The sequence below is a fragment of the Pan troglodytes genome, chromosome 8 (genome assembly GCF_028858775.2).
Source record: "Pan troglodytes isolate AG18354 chromosome 8, NHGRI_mPanTro3-v2.0_pri, whole genome shotgun sequence".
Classification (NCBI taxonomy): Eukaryota; Metazoa; Chordata; class Mammalia; order Primates; family Hominidae; genus Pan; species Pan troglodytes.
This window is the reverse complement of record NC_072406.2, coordinates 113,989,965-114,016,832: the sequence shown is the minus strand read 5'-3', so window position 1 is coordinate 114,016,832 and position 26,868 is coordinate 113,989,965. Positions and strand designations below refer to the sequence as shown.

General features: G+C 41.7%; 1 protein-coding gene across 29 annotated transcripts in view; it reads left to right on the top strand.

Annotated features, from left to right (window-relative positions):
- ARMH3 (armadillo like helical domain containing 3) overlaps positions 1-26,868 on the top strand; it is a 213,682-nt gene that overhangs the window by 144,564 nt on the left and 42,250 nt on the right. For 28 of the 29 annotated variants that reach the window (XR_010146690.1, XR_010146689.1, XR_010146688.1 and 25 more), the window contains one exon: positions 23,706-23,784. The exons of the other annotated variant lie outside the window; for it this stretch is intronic. Coding sequence is in view for 24 of the 28 variants with exons in the window: in XM_507998.8 (XP_507998.2) it covers positions 23,706-23,784 (79 nt within the window). In the remaining 4 variants the exon portion in view is untranslated. The remainder of the gene's footprint in view (positions 1-23,705; positions 23,785-26,868) is intronic. 29 annotated transcript variants of the gene reach the window in all.

Sequence of the window (26,868 nt, the reverse complement as noted above, 5' to 3'; positions counted from 1 at the left end):
AATATTTCCTTTTTTTCCCTGTCTTTGGTATCCTTTTATAGATAATATGTACATATGGAAGTGTGTTTTGACTTCAGGGTTTTGTTTATCCATCATCTGAGAAATGCAAAATCCATTTCTGATAAAAATTCTCAGCATACTAGGAATAGAAGAGAGCTTCCTCTGTGTGATAAAGGGCATCTGTGCAAAACCTACAAGCTGTCATATTTAATGCTGAAAGACTGCGTGCTTTTCCCTAAGATTAGGAACAAGATGGATGTCTGCTGTCACCACCTCTATTCAGCATTATGCTGGAGGTTCTAAACAGTGCAATCAGGCAAGAAAAAGAAATAAAAGCCATCTAAATTGTAAAGGAAGATGTAAACTGTCTTTACTTGCAGCAACATGATTGTCAATTTAGAAAACCTGATGGAGTCTACAAGTTACTAGAATAAATGAGTTCAGCAAAGTTGTAGGATACAAGTTTGATGTACAAAAATCAATCAGAAATGGTATCTAATGAAATTTTTCTCTTTTTTAGTATCATGAACTCAGCATGTTATGTATTTCAGTTTATTATTCTTGTGCTCAAATCTTTTTTTTTTTTTTTTTTTTTGAGGCAGAGTCTCACTCTGTCGCCAGGCTGGAGTGCAGTGGCACGATCTCGGCTCACTGCAACCTCTGCCTCCCAAGTTCAAGCGATTCTCCTGCCTTAGCCTCCCAAGTAGCTGGGATTACAAGCGCCCACCACCACACCCGGCTAATTTTTGTATTTTTAGTAGAGACGGGGTTTCACCATATTGGCCAGACTGGTCTCAAACTCCTGACATTGTGATCCACCTGCCTCAGCCTCCGTAAGTGCTGGGATTATAGGCGTGAGCCACCACGCCCAGCCATGCTCAAATCATTTTCTTTGGACATTCATGGGTGTACATTCATACTGGATTCCATGTCTTTTTTGTTGTTGTTGTTGTTGAGATGGAGTCTCGCTCTGCTGCCCAGGCTGGAGTGCAGATACACGATCTCAGCTCACTGCAACCTCCGCCTCCTGGGTTCAAGTGATTCTCCTGCTTCAGCCTCCTGAGTAACTGGGGCTACAGGTGCCCACCACTCCCAGGTAATTTTTGTATTTTTAGTAGAGATGGGGTTTCACCATGTTGGCCAGGCTGGTCTAGAACTCCTAACTTCAAGTGATCCACCCGCCTTGCCTCCCAGAGTGCTGGGATTACAGGCGTGAGCCACTGTGCCTGGCCCCATGTCTTTTTTATGTTTTATTTTAGAGATGGGGTTGCTCTGTCGCTCAGGCTTGAGTGCAGTGATGTGATCATGGTTCACTGCAACATCGAACTCCTGGGCTCGAGGGATCCTCCTGCCTCAGTCTCCTGAGTAGCTGGGACTACAGGTGCATACCACCATGCCCAGCTACTTTATCTTTATTTTTTAGAGATGGAGTCTTGCTGTGTTGCCCATGCTGATCTTGAACTCCTGGCCTCAAGCCATCCTCCCGCCTCAGTCCCCTGAGCAGCTGGGATTACAGGTACAAGCCTCTGTGTCCAGCCTACATCTTTTTGACAAGACTCCGGTAGTCTTTGTTAGCCTTCTTGCTTTCTGGCACAAGATGTCGCAGGATTATCATCTACACTTCCTGCTCCAGACCTGGAATCAACCATTTCTTCACAGAACCCTCACTTCTTTTATGTGGGAGGTTTCATTATGTTTGACAGCAGAGCAGAGAATTGCAGCCTGGCACCCATTGACAGCTTATAGAGTGTCAATAAATCCCCTCAAAATATACCCAGAACTGTGTTCATACACTCATTTTCTGAAGACTTGAACATAACATTGATCACCTTCTCTCTCTTTTTTTTTTTTTTGGTACGGAATCTCACTCTATCACCCAGGCTGGAGTGCAGTGGCATGATCTTGGCTCACTGCAACCTCCGCCTCCTCTGGGTCAAGCGATTCTCCTGCATCAGTCTCCCGAATAGTTGGGCTTACAGGCGCCTGCCACCTCATCTGGCTAATTTTTGTATTTTTAGTAGAGATGGGGTTTCACCATGTTGGCCAGGCTCGTCTCGAACTCCTGAACCCAGGTGGTCCATCTGCCTTGGCCTCCCAAAGTGCTGGGATTACAGGCATGAGTCACCACGCCCAGCCCACATTCTCATTTATTAACCAAAAAAAAAAAAAAAACTGAATGTGTGTGGGCATGGCTTGGGCTTGACCTGGATTGTGAGAAAATCATCCCCTTGTATTACACCTTGAGTTGTTTTTTTTTTTTTTTTTTTTTTTTGAGATGGAGTCTTGCTCTGTCACGCAGGCCGGAGTACAGTGGCACGATCTCAGCTCACTGCAACCTCTGCTTCCTAGGCTCAAGCGATTCTCATGCCTCAGCCTCCCAAGTAGCTGGAATTACAGTTGTGTGTGCCACCATGGCCGGCTAATTTTTGGGTTTTTAGTAGAGACGATGTTTTGCCATGTTGGCCAGGCTGTTCTCGAACTCCTGACCTCAAGTGATCTGCCCGTCTCGGCCTCCCAAAATGCTGGGATTACAGGCATAAGCCACTGTGCCCAGCCCACCTTGAGATTTTAGGTTCTTTTTTCAAGAATTCAGAGTGTATATGGTAAATGGTGGCAAATAACACAATCTAAATGATCTAAATACTAACTTTAATATTTATTCTCCCAGTTCAGTGCTGGAAAACTACATTTGGAGTAGCTAGGTTATCAGACCATAGGTGTTGGAAACAGAAGGGAAAAGCTTGTTCCCCTTGGTTGTAAATCTCCGGGATGAAGGTCAGTTTGGTTGTAATTCTTTCTTCAAGTGTCAGCAGCAGATGGTTAGAGACAGCATTTATTCACCAAGGACTAGGCATTTTGAAGAAAATTCCAATCTCCAGTGTTTTTGACTTGCCAGGGCCGCATCACTGTATTGATTTCCTGCATTGAAGGCCACAGGAAGAGCAGGTAGACAAGTAACAGGGAAAGCGTTTTTGCAACAAGGTCTACATAGCATGATTCAATAGAAATACGTTGTGAGTCACATGTAACTTTAATTTTGAACATATAAAATTAATTTTTAATAGTTATTTTACCCAAAGTACCCAAAATATTATTCTTCTAACATATAATCAATATGAAAACATTAATTTAATTTTAATTTTTAATTTTGGTGGGTACATAATAGGTATATATAGATATGAGATACATGAGATGCTTTGATACAGGCATGCAATGTTTAATAATTGTGTCATGAAAAATGAGAGACTGGGCATAGTGGCTCACTCCTGTAATCCCAGCACTTTGGAAGGGCAAGGCAGGAGGATCACTTGAGCCCAGGAGTTCGAGACCAGCTTGGGCAACCTGATATTTACAAAAAATACAAAAATTAGCGGGGCCTGGTGGCACGCGCCTGTGGTTTCAGCTACTCAGGCGGCTGAGATAGGAGGATTACGTGAGCTTGGGGAGGTTGAGGCTGCAGTGAGATGTGATTGTGCCACTGCACCCTAGCCTCGGGACAGAGTGAGACCCTGTCTCAAAAAAAAAAAAAAAAAAAAAAAGAGGAAGCTTGCAACATACCTTCCTCTGGTCTCTTTTTTTTTTTTTTTTTGAGATAGGGTTTAGGGTTTCACTCCTGTCGCCCAGGCTGGAGTGCAGTGGTGCAATCTCGGCTTACTACAACCTCTGCCTCCCAGGCTCAAGCAGTCCTCTTGCATCAGCCTTCTGAATAACTGGGATTACAGGCGTGCGCCACCACACCTGGCTAATTTTTGTATTTTTAGTAGAGACGGAGTTTTGCCATGTTGCCCAGGCTGGTCTCCAACTCCTGGCCTCAAGTGATCTGCCCGCCTCGATCTCCCAAAGTGCTGGGATTATAGGAGTGAGCCACTGCGCCCAGTCCTGGTCTCTTTTTTTCTTTTCTGTTCTGAACATGGTACTATCTTCTGCATTTCCACTCAATTCTGTGTCCATAGTGTGCCTTCACTTTTAAATTTAAAAATCTTTCAATACTTACTTTTTAAAACTAGAAACAAAATTTAATTATAATTAAAATAATAGTAGGGCCAGGGGTGGTGGCTTACACCTGTAATCCCAGCACTTTGGGAGGCTGAGGCGGGTGGATCGCCTGAGGTCAGGAGTGCGAGACCAGCCTGGGCAATGCAGTGAAACCCCCTCTCTACTAAAAACACAGAATTAGCCGGGTGACGTGGTGCATGCCTGTAATCCCAGCTACTCAGGAGGCTGAGGCAGGAGAATCGCTTGAACTCGGGAGGCGGAGGTTGCAGTGAGCTGAGACTGCGCCATTGCACTCCAGCCTTGGTGACAAGAGCGAAACTCTGTCTCAAAAAAAAAAAAAAAAAGAAAAAACCCACAGTGGTAATTATTTTACTTTAATTAGCAGTTCTGATTTATGTAATCATAACTGTAACTTGGTGGTTTTCAACTGATATGATTTTACCCTCTGGGGGACATTTGCTATATTTCAGTTGTCACAACTTGGAGAAAGGAGGATGTATTACTGGCATGTAGTAGGTAGAGGCCAGCTATGCTGCTAAACATTCTACAGTGCCCAGGACAGCCACAGCAACAAAGTAGCCCCAAATGTTAGTAGTGCTCATGTTGAGAAACCGTGCTGTAACTCACGTTATCACATAAAATATTAAGTAAATATATTACATTGTTAAATTAATATGTAAAAAGTAAGTCATTTTAACTGAATCCATTGACATCAACTAGATTGATAATGTATTTACATGCATTACTAGAAACAACACACCTGCCCAACACATGTACTGTAATACAGCAATAATATCTTATACAATGCAGCAGTTAAAGTGAAATGTAGCCCTACCAAAACAATACAATTGTATTTAGTGGAACAAAATTTAAACTACTTTAGTTTTTTTCATTTAAATTAATAAAATTTAAAATTCAGTTCTTTAGTTGCACTGGCCATGTTTCAGATGCTTAGGAGCTACATGTGGCTGGTGGCTACAGGACGGGTCTAGAGGAAGATCAGATATGATGGGTTGGCTAAAAATTCCTTACACTGTAAGGCAAGGGGTGAGGATGGTTGACTTGTTACTGCAGGGCTTGAAGTGCGGCATGGGAGCTGGGTTTAGCCTGGTTTCTATAGCCACTATTTTCCTATACTTGATTTCTAAAAATAGAGAAATCAACACATTGTTTTATTAGGATACTACTTTGGGTTTTAACCTTGCATTTTCCAAGATCGGTTACTGCTGAAAAACAGGCCTGACTCTGGTAGTGTAATAGATTCCCAGCTATTTCTTTGTACCACTAGGATGAAACTGTGGAATCAAAACTATTATCCCGGCCCAGCACGGTGGCTCACGCCTGTAATCCCGGCACTTTGGGAGGCCGAGGCGGGTGGATCATTTGAGGTCAGGAGTTCGAGACCAGCCTGGCTGAAATGGAGTAATCCTGTCTCTACTAAAAATACAAAAAAATGAGCTGGGTGTGGTGGCGCATGCCTGTAATCCCAGCTACTCAGAGGCTGAGGCATGAGAATCACTTGAACCCAGGCGGCGGAGGTTGCAGTGAGCTGAGATTGCACCACTGCACTCCAGCCTGGGCGACAGAGTGAGACCCTGTCTCAAAACAAAAACAAAAACAAAAACAGTTATCCCAGTTCCTGAGCTTCTATTCACACTTTGTTGAAATTAGGAAGAAAATGAAGATATATTATATATTCACTATAACTTCTCAGTAAATACTTTCTTTTGCTTAAAAAATACCTTTCCATAGATCTAGAAGAGCAAGGAGTTCAAAATATAAGCAAATTATATCTATAAATGTATCTAAATAGGAACTTAAAGGAACCAAAGCTTGTTACCTTTGTCAAACAGGATGTCAGGTCGTCTCCCCGTTGGTAGACATTTAAAGCACCAGTTTGGTAGCTCTCTGAAGACTAGTGTTACGAAACTGTCTTCTTTCATCCCTGCTTGTTCCATCTTAAACTGAAGGCTTTAGTCTAGACAGGTGGAAAGTCAGATATAGAATTAGTTCAAGGGGAGGGTACCTTGTATCATGGGGCATGTAAGTGACTTTTTTTCCTAGAATAGAGAAACTGGTGTTAACTGGTAGGAAGTGCTGTTTATTTTGCCCTTAACTGTTTTGAAGCTACATATCTGATTCTTCACAGCTGCCTAGGTGAACAGGCTTCACAGTTTTTACTACCAGCATGGTCTTGCCTCTTGAACGTCATTCCCTACCCAGAGGTCCCACAAGTACTTCAGACTTGACATTCCAAAGAAAATGCCTTATTGCCCTACCCCTACAATTTAAGAACTTTTCTCTCCTATGTTTACCTTCCCAATTAATGGTGTCATCATCTGTTTAGTTGCCTAAAGTAGAAATCTCAGTTACTTTAAATTCTCTGTCTGCTACCCAGTCAGTAGGTTCTTTCAACCCTACCTTCTAAATATCTCTCAAGTAAATTCTTCTTCCCCAATGCTACAACCACTATTTTATTTCAAGGTCTCATAATCTCTCATGTTATAAGAGCCTCCTAACTGTTCTTTTTGCCTTCAGACTTTTTCTTATAGCAGCCACTATTCAATTTATTCAGTCACAAGTTGGATTTCAGAAGCATAGGTCTTTACACTGCTGGTGGGAGTATATGTTAGCAGCATCACTTTGAGGGCAGTTTGGCAACAGCTAGTAAAGTCAAAGTTGCCCAAACCTTATGACCCAGTAACTTCACCCCTAGGTACATTTCCTTGAGAAACTTTCTCAAACAAGGATATATAAACAACAACGTTGATTGCAGTATTAATCCGAAAGAAATACCACAAGAAAAAACAAAAGGAAACCAGTTACATTTCTATGAACAGGAAAATGGATTGTGGTATATTTATACAATGGAATGTGATACAACACTGAAGATGGACTAGAGCTAAACAAATCAGAATAAGTCTCACAAATATAATATTCATTAAAAAGTAAGGTGCAGAATGTAACATGTACGTAACATTTAAGAACACAAAGTGATATGTTATTTAGAGACACGTTTGTATTTAGTAAAAGGATAAACACTCTGTATAAGAATGATACTCCGGGAAAAGACGGACAGACAATCAAAAAGGGGTTCATGGAGGGTTTGAAAGGTAGTTATAATTCTTTCTACAATTAGATGGTAGGTATATAAGCATTCAGCGTATTCTTTTTTGCACCTTTTTGTACATCTGAAATATTTCATTAGGAAACCACCAGATTTTAAGTCTTGCTTGATTCTTCATCATTGATAGGGATAGGATAATGTCCAGACCTTTTTGCATGACATTTGATCCCAACCTACCTTTCTAGCCTTATTTGTTGTCACTCTCCCATCTATCCTAAGATCTGTCCCAATTAGACTTGGCCATAGAGTCTCAAATTTCATACCTCTGCACATGCTTTTACCTAGAATGTCTTCCCTCTTCACTTTTCACCTACCAAAATTCTGTTTATGCTTCAAAATCTAGCCCAGATGTAACCTTCCTTGAAAGCTTCCTGGATTCTTTGAGAGAGAATGATTCACACCTGCATTGCCAAAGGGTTTTGTACATTTCTCTCTTGTAGCATTTATCACATTGTGGTATGGTTGTTTACATGTCTGTCCATCACTAAATGGACAGATACCATGACTTTTTTACTTCCGTAATTCCTGCCCCAGCACAATCCAATATGTTACGATAAGTGTTGAGTGAATGGATGGATAGCAGAATGAATGATTTCATCTTCCAAGGCCTTTACATTGCCATCATTGTCTTCCAGAATCATCACCTGACCTGAGGTCTTAAGCTACAGAAATGGGTATTGAGATGCCTAAGAAGTCCTATAGGACTTTGCTTCTGATTGTGTTTCCCAAATGTGTCTGTGGAGCCCCATTATAAAAGTCTGCTTCAGATCTTAACAGACAATAGGAAATATAGTCTTAATAGCTCCTGGATTAATCCAGTATAGCCAGGAAGTATGCTTTGAAATTGTTAGAGTCCCTTTCTCAGTGATGAACTGAGTTGTTTTTTCTTTCTTTTTTTTTTGAGATGGAGTCTCTCTCTGTCCCCAGGCTGGAGTGCAGTGGCGTGATCTTGGCTCACTGCAACCTCTGCCTCCCGAGTTCAAGTGATTCTCCTGCCTCAGCCTCCTGAGTAGCTGGGACTACAGGTGCACACCACCACACCCAGCTAATTTTTGTATTTTTAGTAGAGACAGGGTTTTACCATGTTGGCCAGGCTGGTCTCGATCTCCCGACCTCGTAATCTTCCTGCCTCGGCCTCCCAAAGTGCTGGGATTACAGGCGTGAACCACCATGCCCAGCCAACTGAGTTTTTTTTTTTTAATCCCAACACTGTAGAATTTACTGACTTCCAATTCCCTCCAGAGTAACAGGAAGACGGCCGAAAGGCTTTAATTATCCAAAATGGGGCTTTGAGACAACTAAAGCCACTTTGAAGTGAATTATTGATAGCATTATGCATTGTTTTTCTTTCTTTTTTTAAGTAACAAGTCAAAGTAATTAGTGCTATTTTTATATTTGCAGATTCACTGAATTATAAGGGATTTTAAGGCTGCCTTAAAAAAAACTCCTCACTGGCTGAGTGCTGTGTTGCTGTCATTTATGTAAGCTAGAGGCCCTGCTGAGGGAATGTGTGTGTGTTCTGGGGCTGTTTCACATGCCACTGGTGTAGGTGTTTGGATGCCTTACTGCTCTTGGCGGTAAGGTGTTTGCTCAGGCTCTTCGTGGCATTAAAGGTTCTCTTCTGTGTTTCTCACTGAGGACCTTCCCAAATGTATATTATTAATCTTATAAGCCAAAAGAGAACCAAGGACACTCTTATAACAGGCAGCTGCAAAGCCAAGCCATTTAGTGTCGTCAGTGTGGTTTGGTGGAGATCAGAGACTGGAGGCTTCATTGTGGCTTTAAGTGGAACAGCTGCATCACCAGCTGGAGACTGACAGCCGCAGAGGGCGGGCACGGCACAGCTGAGATCCATCTACTCCCATGGGAGCCTGAAAGACCTGCCTTCAACTTAGAAAACTGCTTTGTGTTTACAGTTAGTTTAGGGGAGAAGAGGTAGAGAACCTGCCCTGGCCTGTCTCCATGAGCATCTTTGAGTCAGTACTGAGCAAACAGGTGTAAACAGGACCCCAACAGGCAGAGGTCTTGTGGCTTTCACAAAAGTTGTCCTGCTTCCCCTTAGATGGAAAATATTTAAAATGAGACACTGGGAAAGGAAGCTATAACTTTTATCTTTAGTTTACTGGAAAAATTTGACTATTTGTTGAATGCATGAACCTAATTTTTAACTAGTAAGGTTTCTTTTGTTTGATTTAGTAAAAGTTCGTTATCAGTCTCCTTCCCTGTAAGAAAATGTGCCCACACATTCTCACCTTTCCTTGCCTAATTATAAACTAATTCATATTTTGAGACTCTGCTCAAGCACCCTGTCCTTCAGAATGTCCTTTCTAAGCCTGCAGGTTGGGCTAAGCACCCCTCCTCTGTGCTTCCATGATACCTTTTGTCTGCTCTTTGTCTGCCTTAGCCTTTACCACATCATAATGAAATTATCTGTCTGTCGTGTGTGTCTTTTCCATCTATGAACTCCTTGATCTCTGGGATTTATTTTATTCACAACCTTCATTGCCTAGCGTAGTGCCTGCACATGATAGGTATTCATATGTTTGTCAAACAAACTGAATTATCAAGAGTCACTGGCAGTGCTGGCAAACCTTTAGCTTCAGATACTGTAGAACTTCCTTCTAGGGACAGAGATTCCTTGACTATATGAGAAAGCAGTCAATTTGCAGAGTAAGAGAGGAGAAAATATAGAAGTTCTCTTTCTAAAATAGTGCTTATAGCATAAACAAAGTTCTTTAATGACTTTAAAACTAAATTTCTCCTTTTGGTAGCATCACCTTTCAGGAGGAAGAAAACTTACTGCTCTTTCTGGTATATTGGAGAGATGGCAGCTAATAACCTCTTTGTGAGCATAAAACAATTATACCAGCCTCCTGTGGAGACAATCTGCCAGAGCCAACCGCCTCACCCTCCGCATGGGCTTCATTTTCTTACTCTGGAATCTCATCGACTCTCCCCTAAAGACCTTCATCTTGTTGCACTATTATGATGAATGTTTGGAGCTGGCTCTCACCCCCTGCTTTACTAGCTATTACTGGAGGTGCCGTCAAAGAATCAGGCCCCAAATTTATCCTCCCATTAAGTCCTCTCCTGGGCAGCGCTGCTTGGTTCTGAGTAGCAGTCATCTAGTTTCCCCTCCTTTTCCCACCTCCCGCTGCCTTTGAATGTAAGGAAACTGCAGGCCCTGTTGCAGACAAAGAGCTGTGGTAGAAAGTAAGGTTGCAAATCACTTTCTACCACAGCTCTTTGTTTGCTCTTGTTCTAGACCTGAAGAGAAGTGCGCACGTATGAGTGCCTGTGCGTGCATCTGCTGTGAGACCTCCAACATCATTTTCTGTCACAAGCCCAGCCCAGAAGTGCCACAAGTGACATTTCTTCAGTTGGTTGGTTGTATCTGTCTCCCAGCAATGTCTTTAGGATTTCTTCTCCATAATAAGTTAGAGATGTATTGGTTTCTGGACACAGGGACCTTACCTACTTCTGTCTATTCATATCTATTCCTCTGAGTAATAGACATATGGTCTTTGGCTTTTTAAACTAGTTATATGATTTTTTGAATTTGTCTCACACCTACTCTTAACAGCCTTCCCCTTGTGAGAGTTTCTGTTGAATAAAAGCTTTCTGGGTCTCTGATGTAGTTGGTTGGCATTTGGTCAATTTGGGGCTTTCATTTTGACTCTCAAAATTATTTGCAGAAAGAAATAGGGCCAAAAGGTGCTTCAAGTGCCATTTGTAAATCTTAGGATAATTGATAAGTATTCATTTATTCTAGCAAGCAGTGGATTTTGTTAAATAATAGATACTGATTAGGTCTCAACAAATCTGACCCTGTTAGCTTTGGTGCTAACTCATTAATAAAGCTGATGTTGAGGCTGCCATTAACATTAGAAAAGCGATGTTCCCTAGTAATATTTCTTTCCTTGAGGAGAAACTATTTTGCAATGAAGTTTTAACTTCTTTCCTTTTCAGAGAGAGAGAGACTATCAACTTCACTTAGGCAGAACGGTTCAATACTTTGGGCAGCTTGTTTATTCTTTATTTACTTTTGATTTACCAAACTATCCCATTTTCTTTACCTCACTGACATAACTGCTACCCAGCCCCCCTGCTTTCTCCCATCCTCTCTACCTCTCAAGCCTCCCTTCTGTAGCCAACGCTACCACCTGCCACAGTATCCACACCCAGGCTTCTTACAGGAAGCCATCTCTGTGAGGGTCTGTCTGAAAGCAACATAAGTCAGTGCTGGAGCAGGTGAAAGCAGCCTGCTTTTTCAGAGCTGACGAGAAGGGCGAAGCTCTCTGTCACAGTGGGTGGGTGAGCAGCTAGGGCCGAGTAACGCCACGTCTCAGTGGTTAGCACCTGCAGGCTCAGAGCTGACAGTGCACTGTAATAAGATTCATCTTTGTTCACTTAACTGATGTGGGCTTTATGGTAAATGTTCGTTTGCTCAATTACTTTGGCAGACTTGCTGATTGCCTTTCCTGAGGAGTTCTAAAAGGTCCCCCTGGGATGGAGTATAAGCCTGTTTCCATGTCTTTTAATTTCATTCTTTTCATGGAGTACTTGAAAACCAGTACGTGATCCATATGGCCCACCCTCTCATCTCTCCTGTATGTGAACATCAGGACCACTGCTATCTAGTATGGAATCCATATGGCCCACACTGGACCACTGGGAAATCTTGACAGGTTTCTTCCTCCTTTGTGCACATGAGATCCTCCTCCTCCACCACTGAGGTATTATGTATGGCTCATCTAGTCTAGTTTAGGATTCATATGCCTCTTTTTCTCTAACTGGCATGGGATCCACAGAATATTTCCCTCCTTCCTCAGTCTAGCATGTGATCCACTAAAATAATTTCCCTTTATTTTTAGAGACAGGGTCTTGCTCTGTTGCCCGGGCTGGAGTACAGTGGCATGATCACAGCTCACTGTAACCTCAAACTCCTGGGTTCAAGCAATTCTCATGCCTCATCCTCATGAATGGCTAGGGCTATAGGTGTGCACATTATGCTAGCTAATTTAAAAAAAATTTTTTGTAGATATGGGGGTCTCACTATGTTGCCCAAGCTGCTCTTGAACTCCTGGCCTCAAGCAGTTCTCCCACCTGGGCCTCCCAAAGTGTTGGGATTACAGGCATAAGCCACTGTGACCAGCCAATTAGCCTTTATTTTTGAAGTGACGGGAAAAGAAGACTAGTCAATTGCTCATTTTCTTGCTCTCCCATGCTTAAAATTTAAGTGTCTTATAATAAATTGATTAATTGGGCTAATGGGAATGAGGTGTAATTAAAATATTTCAGGTTTTTGTCTCATGCCAGTTTTTAAAAAGTTCTTAATTCATATTCAAGAGATTGGAATGTTCACCATTAATCAAAATTAGATCAGTTTTGGGGGTTTTGAACTTATCTCCAGTGCTTCAGAATTCCTCTTAGGTATGTGTTAGGATTTTCTTATGTTCTGAAAAGGGACAGAACATCTAATACACATTTTCTTATAGGCCATTTTGTTCCTTTATATTCATTTGGCATTTCTGAGCATGTAGAGGAGCCTTGCTTCTGGAAATAGGAAATCCAGGAAAAGGGAAATAGGAAAACCAATTCCAAAGATTATTAGAGGTTTTCATTCTGTAGCCCCAGGAACTCTGCCAGTAACTTCGGACCTGCCACTAGAGAACAGAGTAAGGTAGTCAGAAGCACAGAGTGATGGATCTGAGCAACGATAGGATAATCTTATAGGTGTTTTATGTTTAGGAAAGTTTTGGAGCCTCTTTTCATTTATTGAAAGATTTAATAAAAAGTAGACATAAGGGGAATGGATTAAGTGATGATGCCTTTTATGGAAATGTAGATGGTCCATTTGACTTTTGTGGTTCTTTCAACACTTGTGGTTCATTCTTCTCCATTTACATTGGATCATTGGGTAAAGTAAGCAACTAGATGCACTGGTCAGTAGTTCATCCTTCTTGCTGGTTGTCAAAATGCCTTTTATACTAAGGTTCCATTTTTGTGTCTTTGGTCCTGAAAAGAATGGCCACAGGGACAGTAGTATAATTTATGGAGGGAAATAATTGTCCTGAAAGGGTTAAGACCTAAACCTTAGGGGGTAAGTTAGAAGGATAATCCTAACAGGTCAGTTGCTGATGTTTTGATTAGATAGTTTCAAAGTGAAAAGGTTAGAAGGTATTCTTACTTGAGGTTTTATTTTGTTTAATGTTAATCAGCAGAGTCTTTGAGGCTTGTAATGCACTTCTGTTAACAGGCATCAAGGGAAATTGCTTTTTTTGTTGTTGTTGATGAGGGTGGGCTGAAGATTCATTGACTCCATGAAGAAGGAAGCTTAGTACTGCATGAAATGGGAGTCTGTGAGGCAATTCTGAAGGTGAAAGAAATGTTAGTTTAAAATTAAATAACTCAACCTCAGATGAACCATTTTAACTACTGCCACATACACTCAGTCATACCTTTACCCCTTCTCAAAAGCCAGTATTTTACCTGTCTGCCTGAAGGTTTCCCAGGTAAAAGCAATTACGAATTTGATGGTTTTCTTGTCTTTAATCTCAGATACCTGAGAACATACTCTGTAGTATATTGCATAGTAGTATATCACTGGACTGGTCTAGGAAAAGGGAAGCTGCCTTGGGGGAAAAAAAATTCTTTAGGGCTAGTTAGATGGTATACAGGAAAACAGAGAGGAAAGTTTTGGAAGTGAAATTCAACCAAAGAAACTACTACTCAGAGAGGTTGGTCTCTTGCCCAAAGTCACACAGTTAATAAGTGGAGGAATCCAGATTTTTTCAGATCTCCTTTCTCTAAAGCCTTGCTGTTTTCTGTATGAACCATGTTGTTCGGGGAAGCAATGGTATTTTAACTGGGCCTTCAAGGAAAAAGATGACTTAGGCTTTTTAGTGGTGATAACATTCTATGTGAAGAGATCCAGGTAAACAAAAGCAAGACATCCAGGTGTAAATATTTAGTAAGCGTTTGAAAATACAGGGCTACAGCTCTTAATGAGGTTGGAGCTTAAGATCCAAATTTTTTACTAAGCTTGAGAAATTCACCCACAATCAGACTCGTTAATGTAAATCTGGTAGTCTTATAAGAGTAGTTTTAGGGTGAAACCTTCAAGAATCTTCATATACATACATATATGTGTGTGTGTGTGTGTGTGTGCGTGTGCACGTATTGAGTATAACAGTTATGTTTCCTCCTTCCTTGGAATGAGAGTTACAAAAACAACTTTTGTTTGTTTTTCCCTGTTCTGCCTGAAAGATGTACATAGCAGCTTTTAGAGATAGCCTGCTTCCTTCAGGTATCTCAGTAATGAAACAATCGCCATGTTCTGAGCTTCTGAATGAAACTATTTATTTATTGTTTCATTAAAGACTCGTAGATGCTTCTGTCCATGGGAGATTGCATTTTGGAGGATTTGCTTTAGCTTTATATTGGATATGAGGAGGAATCCACATTTTCTTTTTCTTCTTTTTTTTTTTTTTATTTCTTAAGACTGGGTCTTGCTCTGTCACCCAGGCTAGGGAGCGCAGTGGTGTGATCATGGTTCCCTGCAGCCTTGACATCCGTGGCTCAAATCATCCTCCCATCTCTTCTGTCCATGGGAGATTGCATTTTGGAGGATTTGCTTTAGCTTTATATTGGATATGAGGTGGAATCCACATTTTCTTTTTCTTCTTTTTTTTTTTAATTTCTTAAGACTGGGTCTTGCTCTGTCACCCAGACTAGGGAGCACAGTGGTGTGATCATGGTTCCCTGCAGCCTTGACATCCCTGGCTCAAATCATCCTCCCATCTCAGCCTCCTGAGTAGCTGGGACTACAACAGGCACATGTCACCATGCCCAGCTAATTTAAAAAAAAAAAAAAAATTTTTTTTTGTACTCCTGAGCTAAGCACTTCTCCCACTTCAGCCTCCCAAAGTGCTGGAATTACAGGGGAGAGCCACCGTGCCTGGTCCACATTTTCTCTTAAGCTATATTGCCTACATTGTTAAAGGAACATTTCCATGCTTATCTTTAATGCAAGTTCGACATTAACTATGTGTCTCAGTTAACAACCACCTGGCACTTGGGAAAAGAGAGCTGCTTTGCAGAGTCATGAGTCAGAGAGAATAAGTTTACAATGGACCAAGAAATCCCCAGCCGGTTTACTGTTCATCCTTACTGTTCCATCTATCCACTTCATTTTGCTTTAGCTTGTATAAGTGACCTCTATCTTCTGCAGTCAGAAGTTGACAGTTGCATTGGAGGGTGGCCCAGATTCCTGCTCTTAAAGGTGCATTGGGCACAGTGCCATCCCTCACTGTGGCTGGCTTTAGCAATTTCTCTTTACTATGATGTTGTCTATTTATTTTTCCTTCCCCTTTGGGACTTTCTAATTCAGTGGCTTTAGAGGCCCAGTATCAGAATAAAACACATTCCCCCACACCTCACCTCATCCTCCCCACCCTCAAACAAACACACAAACAAAACCTAGGCTTACTTTTAGAAGGTATTAGATTACTTAAAAAAGGAATGCCAGAAAGCTTTCCTCTAGCCTCTTGATATGACTTAAGAGGAAGAAAAGCTTTATTGTCATCAGTGTCAACTTTTGCTCCTTCTTTGGGAGGACAGCTGTTCATGTCTGAGCCACCTTTTTTCCTGGGATGAGGATAAAACATTTTAATTTTTATTTTCATACTTTGGGAGGATAGCTAGTGATTCTGGATCTCCAGAAGCAAAAGCTACTTACAGTGAAACTGGACAAAATATTGGTGAGCAAAATAAATTTGGTACCTGCTGTCTTGGAGCTTTTAGTTCAAGTTTCAGAGAAGCTAGAGGTTTCGTTAGAAATTACATTCTCTTTTCCCACTAAGTTCTGTCTGTGGGTAACTCCTTTCCCCTTCCTTGGGCCTTATTACTACCCATATTTCTTTAAATCCTCTTCCCAATTCTGTTTCCCTGAATAATGTGGGCAACTCCAACTATTGCTGGAAAAATAAATTGGTAAAGGATGTTGAGAATAAGAGAAACTTTCTTCTCATCCACCAACCCTGCCACCCCTCTCAACATCCTATTCCAGCAGCCAAAAGTTGACATCCTTTGCCACATGCAGAACTTTTGACTTAAGTATATCATACATATTACCATGAGTTGGACTCTTCTCACCTCCAGGTAGGATCAGTCCTTCCTGAGCATGTGCCCTTCAGCACCAGTCTCACTCGCCATCTCTGCCACCTTTTGTGGTATTGCACCACAGAGCCCTCTCTCTCCAGAAGCTCCTGAAACTCCAGCTTCTGTAATTTATAGGATAGTCCATGGCCCAGTGAGCTCCTTTTCCTACTGCCATCAGCATTGCTAACATATGCAAGCTTTAGAAAAGTTTTCTTGGTGAGTGAATCACCCTGGGAATCACCACATTAATTCTGTGTGGAACTGGTTGGAGAAAGCAGCTTGCTCAAAAACTGCTGGGGCCAAGGAGGCCATAATCATTTATATATGATACAGTTCATCCACTTAAAGTGTACAGTTCATGTTTTCTGGTATAATCATAGGGTTGTACAACCATCATCACAATCTAACTTTAGAATATTGTGTTCCCCCTGAAAGAAACCCTATACCCAATAGCAGTCACTCCCTATTCTTCCCTAACCCTCCTTGTAGCCCTAAGCAACCATGAATCTACTTTCTCTTCTACAAATTTGCATATTCTGGACCTTTCCTATAAATTGAAGTAGCTGTACCATTTTACACTTCCACCAGCAATGTATGAGAGTTCTTCTCCACATCCTTGCCAATACTTGTTATTGTTTTGTTTGTTTGTTTGTTTGTTTTTGAGACAGGGTCTGTGCTCTCACCTAGGCTGGAGTGCAGTGGCTCCACCTTAGCTCACTGCAGCCTCGGCCTCCTAGGTTCAAGTGATCTGCCCACCTTGGCCTCCCAAGTAGCTGGGACTACCGGCACACGCCACCACACCCGGCTAATTTTTTTTTTGTAATTTTGTAGAGATGGGGGTCTCCCCATGTTGCCCAGACTTGTTTTGAACTCCTGGGATTGCAGGCATGAGTCACTGTGCCCAGCCTTGCTATTCTCTTTTTATCACTATCCTAATGGATGTGAAGTGGTATCTCATTGTGGTTTTGATTTGGATTTCCCTAATGACTAATGATATTGAGTATCTGTTCTTGTCTATTCAAATAATTTGTTCTTTTAAAAATTGTATTATTTGTGTGTAATTTATTGTTGAATTATAAGAGTCCTTTATATATTCTGGTACAAGTTTCTTATCAGACAAAATTTGCAAATATTTTCTCTTATTCTGTGGATTGTCCTTTCACTTTCTTGATGGCATTGTTTGCAGCACAGTTTAAACTTCAGATTGATCCACTTTTTCTTTTTCATTTGTGCTTTTGGTGTTTTATCTAAGAAATCACTGCCTGACCTCAAGTTATGAAGATTTACTTTTAAGAATTTTATAGTTTTTAAGGGCCGGGCGCAGTGGCTCACACCTGTAATCCCAACACTTTGGGAGGCTGAGGCAGGCGGATCATGAGGTCAGGAGATTGAGACTATCCTGGCTAACATGGTGAAACCCCGTCTCTACTAAAAATACAAAAAATTAGCCGGGCGTGGTGGCGGGCGCCTGTAGTCCCAGCTACTCGGGAGGTTGATGCAGGAGAATGGCGTGAACCCAGGAGGTGGAGCTTGCAGTGAGCCAAGATTGCACCACTGCACTGCAGCCTGGGCGACAGAGCGAGACGCCCTCTCGAAAAAAAAGAAAAAAAAAAGAATTTTATCGTTTTTAGACCTTATATTTAGATCTGTGATCCATTTCGAGTTGTTTTATGTGTGGTATAAGGAAGGGATCTAACTTCATTCTTTTGCATGTGGATAACTACTTGTCCCAGTACCATTTGTTGAAAAGACTATTTTTTCCCTATTTAATTGCCTTGCCACCTTTGTCGAAGGGAAACCTTAATCTTTTCATAATGGCTATGTTTTCTCATTCATTGTCCACTCAAACCTTCCTGTATTTTCTCACAGTTCTGGAGGCTAGAAGTCCCACATCAAAGTCCAGCAGGGTCAGTTTCTGGTGAGAGCTGTCTTCCTGGCTTATGAGATGGCAGCCTTCTCACTGTGTCGTCATGTGACAGATAGCAAGAGAGCTCTCTGGTGCCTTTTTTTTTTTTTTTTGGCAGAGTTTCGCTCTTTTGCCCAGGCTGGAGTGAAGTGGCATGATTCTGGCTCACTGCAACCTCTGGCCCCTGGGTTCAAGCGATTCTCCTGCCTCAGCCCCCCAAGTAGCTTTCAGGTTTTGACCAGTAAAAGTGAGAGAGAAGTACTGTTAGAATATCCCAGAAACCCCCTCCCCAAAGGTTCAGAAAAGATGGTAGTAAATCCTTTTGGAGGTGCTATCAGTGAGAAGGAAAGCCTAAAGAAAATGGAGAGATTCCTCCTTCATCTATAAACCTGGTGCCTTATCTTTCTCCCGCCAAGAGCTAGTCAAGCATGAGTCCTAGTCTAGTGCCTTGGCCAGGTGGGATGGTGTGGAATCACAACCCAGGTGAGCCTGGTAGCCATCAGACTTCCTGGGGAAGGAGAAGCGACGTAATTCAGTTACTGCAAAGGTGTGTCACTCAGCTTGGTCTGGCTTAGCCTGGTTTCAGTCTTCTGTCATTTCTGTGCCATGTCAGGACATATTTCCATTTCACTAGTACAAAGTACTAAGAACTTCAATGGGAAGCCTCCAAGCCCTGTCTGGAATTCCTTTCTAAGAGCCTGGAGAGAGAAGAGCCAGTGTTAGACTATTTTTCTTACTGCTTAGGGCGAATACCCTCCACCTGGCATCTCCAGGACATTAGATTAGCACTCAGATTTTGCAGATAACAGTCCCAAAGAAACAGCAAAAAAAACATAAGGCCGACACATATACTGCCTTTGTGGGTACTGAGTTAGAGACTACTAACTGAATCTAGACTGTTCCACCTTACTCAGGTTTCTAAACAGTTTCTCAGCCTGCCTGGTGGGAGACCTTAATCACCTGCTTAGATCTGAAGTTCTGAGATGAGATTGTCACAGGGCAGGTGGGAAGATGATTTTATCTTCATTCCAAATATATATTCCCAGAGTGGTAAATACCCTCAGGATAAGTTTGCCCAAACAATATCAGCAGGTATGTCCTGCAGTATGAAGAACAGGTCACCCATAGAGCCAGCTGACACCTGATAAGTGTAATGGTGAGAAGGGAAGGAAACAAGTGTACATTTTGAAGGTAATGCCTTCTAGGTTTTCCTTTCTCTCCCTCACTCCCTCCCTCCCTGCCTCCCAGTCCCCTCCCCTTTCTTTCCTCTTTCCTTTTCTCCTTCCCTCTCTTCTTCCTCTCTCTTTTCTTTCCTGTCTTATGTCCTTGCTTTGTTTCCTTGTGAAAGAACTACTCAGATAGAAAGGAAAGAGAATTAGATCCCCAGCAATTCCATTCCCAGGGATTATTTCACTGTTCCAACCTCACTAGCTCCACTGGGTTGCCCCGGTGGCTGCTAACATTCCACCCAGACAGAAGCTAGGGTACTTGGACCTCTGTATTCTCCAAACCTAGGCAAGAATAAAATAATAATAATAATAATAATAATAATAATAATAATAATAAACAAGAACAAAACCTCTAGTTCAGTTGAGACAGGAATTTAAAAAAAAAATTTCCTAAGAAATGTAAGGAAACCCTGATTTAAAAAAACAAAAAACAAAACCTAAAAAAGCATAAAATGTGGATGCATTTACAGAGTGCAAAATCTTTTTCGAAGATACCTGTGGTCTAATGGTAGATTGATTTGACTACTGAAGCTCCTTTCCTTCAATCGTGTTGGTCCTGGACACTAAACCCTATGACTCAGACTCCACCCTGAGTGAACTTTAAATTGGTGGTGCTGCTAGGATCAGTGGGATTATCAGTTCTCCTCTAAACTTGCTTCCCCTACCTTCTCATTGGGTTTAGGGTCCTGGTTTTCCTTTCTGCTTATGGGCTGTGGTCATCTCTGCCAACATCCTTGAGCCTTGCTCTCTGATTGAGAAAAATATTTGACCCCCACTTGGTCATAAAATTCTTTCCTACTTTGGAATTAGAGCAAACCTCAGCCTTAACTTGCAGATATTATCTCCAGCTCTCTTGGTAGTTTCTGGAAAAATAAGTTTTCAGAACTCTTTTCTTGCTCCTGACTCATGTCTGTCGTATTTGGTTTATTCACTTATTGAATATTTATTGAGCACAAGCTGTGTACCAGGCATTGGGTTAGATGTTTGGCGTTGCTTTTCCAAGTTTTTATTATATGTACTATAAATGTTATATATTGTGTTAGATAAATTTTATAAATGTACCCTCTAAGATTTAGCCCTCTTTCAACAAATATTTCTTATATGGCTGCAATAGACTATTCCCAGGTACTATGATAAGTGCTGGGATTGGTATTTTTTTTTAAGTTTTTGGTTTATACTTTTATTACCTGAATTAGATTAAATGGTTCTATAATTCTTTACTATCAAGAAGCTATAAAATAGTGATTTGTTATGCTAGCTCATACATACACACACACAAACACACATACACACGTGCACACATTTTATTTTTTATTTTTGAGAGAAGGTCTCATTATATTGCCCACGCTGGAGCGTGGTAGCACAAACGCCACTCACTGCAGCCTCATCCCCCTGGGCTCAAGTGATCCTCCCACTTCAGCCTTCCAAGTAGCTGAGACTACAGGCAAATGCCACCACACCTGGCCCTGGCTTATTATTATTATTATTTTTATTTTGTAGAGACAAGGTCTCACCATGTTGCTCAGGCTGGTCTCGAACTCCTGGGTTCAAGTAATCCGCCCACCTTAGCCTCCCAAAGTGCTGGGATTATAGTTGTGAGCCACTGCACCCAGCCCACGCACCCATTTTGTTGTTGTTGTTGATTTTGGGTGGGGTTTTTTGCGGGGAGACAGGTTTCACTATGTCACCCAGGCTGGAGTGCAGTGGCACAATCTTGGCTCACTGAAACCTCTGTCTCCCAGGCTTAAGTGATCCTCCCACCTCAGCCTCCCAAGTAGCTGGGACCACAAGTGTGTGCCGCCACACCTGGCTAAATTTTTTTGTATTTTTTGTAGAGACAGGGTTTCACCATGTTACCCAGGCTGATCTTGAACTCCTGGGCTCAAGTGATCCGCTCACCTTAGCCTCTCAAAGTGCTGGAATTACATGCGTGAGCCACCACGCCTAGCCCACACTACCCATTTTAATAAACTTTCTGTTTTGGAATAATTTTAGATTTACAGAAAAAGTAAAAAGATAATCCACAGAGTTCCTGGATACCCTTAGCCTAATTTCCATCATTTTATGTCACCAAGGTACATGTATCAACACTAAGTAACTGGCATTATTATTAACTAAATTCCATATTTTAATTAGATTTTACCAGTTTTTCCATTAATGTCCTCTTGCTGTGCCAGGGTCCATTCCAGGATATACATTTAATTGTCATATCTCCCCAGTGATTTGTGACAATTTCTCAACTCTTGTTTTTCATGACTTTTAGAGTCTTAAGAAAGTACTGGCTGGGCACGGTGGCCAGGAATCCCAATACTTTGGGAGGCCAAGGTGAGTGGATCACCTGAAAGGTCAGGAGTTTGAGAACAGCCTGGCCAATGTGGTGAAACCCCATCTCTATTAAAAATACAAAATTAGCTGGTCATGGTGGCGGGGGCCTGTAATCCCAGCTTCTTGGGAAGCTGAGGCAGAAGAATTGCTTGAACCCGGAAGGTGGAGGTTGCAGGGAGCTGAGATCGCACCATTGCACTCCAGCCTGGGCAACAAGAGCAAAACTCCATCTCAAAAAAAAAAAAAAAAAGGAAGAAAGAAAGAAACTACCAGTCAGCGTCAGGAGCAATGGCTCATGCCTGTAATCCCAGTATTTTAGGAGGTGAGGAGGGAGGACTGCCTGAGCTCAGGAGTTTGAGACCAGCCTGGGCAATCTGGCAAAACCCCATCTCTACAAAAAATACAAAAATTAGCCAGACATGGTGGCACATGCCTGTAGTCCCAGCTACTTGGGAGGCTGAAGTGGGAGGATTGCTTGAGCCAAGGAGATGGAGGCTGTAGTGAGCCATGTTTGTGCCACTGCACTCCAGCCTGGATGACAAAGTGAGACCCTGTCTCAAAAAAAAAAAAAAAAAAAAAAGTACCAGTCAGGTATCCTGTAGAATGTCCCCTGTCTGATATTTTTCTTGTGATTAGATTGAGATATTAAGTGCCCTTCTCATCAGATCATACCAAGGGTTACATGGTATCTATATGATATCACTGGCAATCTACAGCTTCATCATTTGGTTAAGGTAGTGTTTACCAGGCTTCTTTGCTATAAAGTTACTGTGTTTCCCATTTGCTACTCTAGTCTTTGGCAATAAATCACTAAATCTAGCCCACCCTCAGGATGAGAAATAAACTTCATTTCCTACAGGGAGAAGTATCTACATATATTATTTGAAATTGTTCTATGAGAAAGATTTGTTGGCCAGCCGCTGTGGCTCATGTCTGTAATCCCAGCACTTTGGGAGGTGGAGACCTGTGGATTGCTTGAGCCCAGGCTTGAGCCTGGACGACATGGCAAAACCGTGTTTCTACCAACAAAATACAAAAATAATTAGCCGGGCATGCTGGCACATGCCTGTAGTCCCAGCTGCTAGGGAGGCTTAGGTGGGAGGATCGCTTGAGCCTGGGAGGTTAAGGATGCAGTGAGCCATGATCGTGCCACTACATTCCAGACTTGGTGACAGAGTGACACCCTGTCTAAAATATAAATATAAATAAATATATATATATATGAAAAAAAGAGATTTGTCTCTCTCTATGAATCATTTATATTCATATGGACTCATGTAAAACCCTGATCTAAAACCTGTGTTCTTTTTGCTACACCAGGCAAGAGATGACAAAGACCTATACCAAGGCACTGGTTTCAGGGAAATTTATTTCAGATTTCAGAGATTTTTAAGAGGTAGATTTGATAAGACTAGGTAATTTTGGATGTGACTAAGTGATGGAGAAGGGAGTGTTTTAAAATGACACTCAGCTTTTGGGTTGAATGGCTGGATATAAAATTTTGGTTTGAAACTATTTACTAACAAGTATGAAGATTGCTTCTATTTAGCCTATATGTTGTTGGCCCAGCTTTACTGAGTGCCCTGTTCTCCCAAGTCAGACAAGACAGCTTTTCTTTCTGATTGAAGCACCAGGGCCCCCTAGTGGACAGCCCTCTGGGTTCCCTTTCTCATCTGAAGGACTCAATATTTTTGTTTGGCTTTGGGTTTTTTCCGTTAGTTCATTTGCAGAGCAGAGATGCTTGATTCTATTTTCTGTCTAATAGTAAATCCTTCCCACTTCAGAGTTATCAATTCACCCCCATTTGTGACTACCTCATGTTCAATAAGAGGAAGTTACCCAGTCACAATCAGTCCCATGCTCTAGTACTCTAAACCAGAGGGTACTTGATCCTTATTTTTTAACAGATGTATCCCCCTCTTCCATCTGGCACCATATTAATATGAATTCTTTGTTTCAGAGCCATCATCAACCACTTTAACCCCAAAATTGAGTCCTACGCTGCTGTGAATCACATATCCCAACTGTCAGAGGAGCAGGTAAGCCACTACTTTCCCCAGATGACCTAGTTGGTGGCTAGGATCAAGCAGTTGCCTTCTCTCTGATGGCGGGGGGATTCTGTGACTGAGCTTTTGTGGTAGTGACCAGGGCCAGGCTGCTGAGAGGAATTAGTGTGGGGTTGGTTGATAGTACTTTTAATGCAGAGTGATGCTGTCTGCGTTTGTGCCATCTGAAGGGTTTGTTAATTATATAGAAGATATGTAGGTGAAAATCTGGTGAATTATTTGTTTTAGAGTGTGATAAGGCATTTCTTTTTTTAAAATTTTAGGCAGAGAGTCATTTTGATTTTTGAAAATAAGAAATGAGAACTTAGAAATGGATGAAACTGCCAATTAGAAAAACCCTGAGTTCAGCTTAATTTGAAGCTATTTGGCTCGTTAAAACATGAGCCCTCATTGGGACAGATTTTCCTTAGTAATTGAGTTCTCTTTGCCTTGAGCAATTATTTTTGAGGAGGTTTTTCTGTGGTATGGACTGAGTTAGAGATGCAGATAGCCTTGTGTCTTTGTTTTCTTTAAATCTGGCCTGATTTCCCCTTCTCCCAGAGTGCCTGCACTCAGCTCTGCATTATATAAAAGTACAGATGAGGTGTTAGCGTGGCATGGGATTGAACTTGATGTGTCAAAATGAAACTCTTGAGTCCTTTTTTAAAAAGCACTAAATAAGACATCCTATTCACATGGTTCCCTTTCCTTTTCACCCTACTCCCAAATTGGAGGGGCCAGGGTATAGACCCCAAGCCAGTAGGAAGACCATATGTGCCCTGTTCTTCCTTTTTTGCCAGTGCATCTTTGTAACCCTTATTTGAGCTTCTTGCTGGCAGAGCCAGCCAGCCAGCTATGATTTGACCATGTGTTTCAGTGTTCCTCAAAGCTATTCAGTTCTCCCAGTGAAGCACCAAGGAAGCCTTTTTCCTAATAGACAAGCTTCTCAGTATTCCCACCAGTGGCTCTTTTCTCAGCCAGATGGATAGGACTCTATTAGTCTGTCAGTTGTTCCCTTTGACATATTTGTTCTCTTTTGTGAGCCCAGCTGTGAGAATCCATCCTCACATTTAAAACTGCTTGTATAAATGGCCTTCATTTCCTTTTTTTCCTCTCTGCCTGTGGAGCTATCCTGAATCCTGTTCTTTGATGCTGCGCTGTCTGTGAGGTGCTTTGTGATGCTACCATTTTCTTGTTGGACTGGTTCACATTAATTTTACTATATCATTTTTATGCAAAATAATTCAACATCTTGAGTTTTATGCAGTAAGAGAAGGGGTGACTTTCCTACCACAGTGAGCTCTGGTTAGTCTAAAAGCTTTTTTTTTTTTAAAAAAAAAAAAAAAAGGAGACATTTACTCTGTCAGCCACATGCAGTATTCATCCCCCAGCAGCTTGGGAAGGTCAAGCTGAAATCTTTCTCCAGCAGTAGCTGCCACAGACCAATAATAAAAATCCTTTCTGGCACACAAGGCAATCTGTGAAAGGATGATTAGCAAGCACGTGTCCTCAGCCTCCTCCAACTTCTTTCAAAGTTAAATGAAATGATGAAAGTGCCTCTCAAAAAGAGTGCGCAGGCCAGAGACGAAGCGATTTCAATGGAGAGGGATTTCATAGGAGAATGGGGAAAGGATAGCAAGATTGATTTACTTGGTCAATATGTAATTGTATACCTGCTGGGTGCGGTGGCTCACACTTGTAATCCCAGCACTTTGGGAGGCTGAGGTGGGCAGATTGCTTGAGCCCAGGAATTCAAGACCACCCTGTACCACATGGTGAAGCTGTCTCTACAAAAAAAAAAAAAAAGAGAGAGAGAGAGAGAGAGAGAGAAAGAAAAATTAGCCAGACGTGGTGGTGTGCACCTGTAGTCCCAGCAACTTGGGAGGCTGAGGTGGGAGCTGAGGTGAACCCAGGGAGGTTGAAGCTGCAGTAAGCTGTGATCATGCCACTGCACTCCAGCCTGGGTGACAGTGAGACCCTGTCTCAAAATAATAGTAATAATAATAATAATCATTATTATTGTATACCTTCTATAATATAAGTTGTGGTGCTAAGGTAAGTGGGGATCAGTGGTGAATAATCTTAGTCATTGCTCTCATGGAGTCTTTGTGTACTCATTACCTCTTTTAATAGTCCTTTTCACTTGGGGGTTTGGAGGAGGGTGATACTATTCTGGGACCTTCTTGAGAGCCACCCTCAAAATAGTTGTTGCTTCTCTTCTCTAACTGACTTTGAAGGGTGCTAAATGACAGCATTACAGTACACTTGGTTTATTCTCAGCACTATCAGATTAGAGGTATTTGACTGCCTTGTTAATCTCCAGCATGTGTTGGAGCACTTCTCTCCCTTCACTTATGAGCATTAATGTGAATGTCACTTAATGTTAACAGTATTCATGGCCTCTCAAAGAGCTAGTTTTATGGATTGCAGTAGGGCCCTGCAGTTGTTAGCAGCAGACTGAGTAGAGAAAAAAGTCAAGAACTTAATCCTCAATAGATTCTAAAGTACCCCTAAAATAAAACCTAAAGAGCATGGATAGATGTTAAATGGAATTTGTTACGTTTAGTAAGTTAGCAGAGAAGACAGGGCACTTTCCTATGTCTGCCTGCCCAGCCTGCCATTTTTTTCTGGCAAAGAGATTTGTGAATTCTTGAATTCTGACAACCCCTAGATACATTCCAGCCTCTGTTTGAGGCATTTCAAGGTGGTACTTGTAAATCCATTATTGCATATTAAACAAAGCCCAGCCTTTCACACTGGGGTTTCTTTTCAGACATCCAGAAGGTAAATGACATTTTTTGTTAATTGTCATTGGCTTCATCATTCGTGATAAACTTTTTAATCAGTTGATACCCTCAATGTGACTGAAGGATCATTCTTTTTTGTTTGTTTTTGAGACAGAGTCTCACTCTGTCACCCAGGCTGGAGTACAGTGGCACGATCTTGGCTCACTGCAGCCTCTGTCCCCTGGGTTCAAGCGATTCTCCTGCCTCAGCCTCCCAGGTAGCTGGGATTAAAGGTGCATGCCACCATGCCTGGCTGATTTTTGTTTTTTTTAAGTAGGGTTTCGCCATGTTT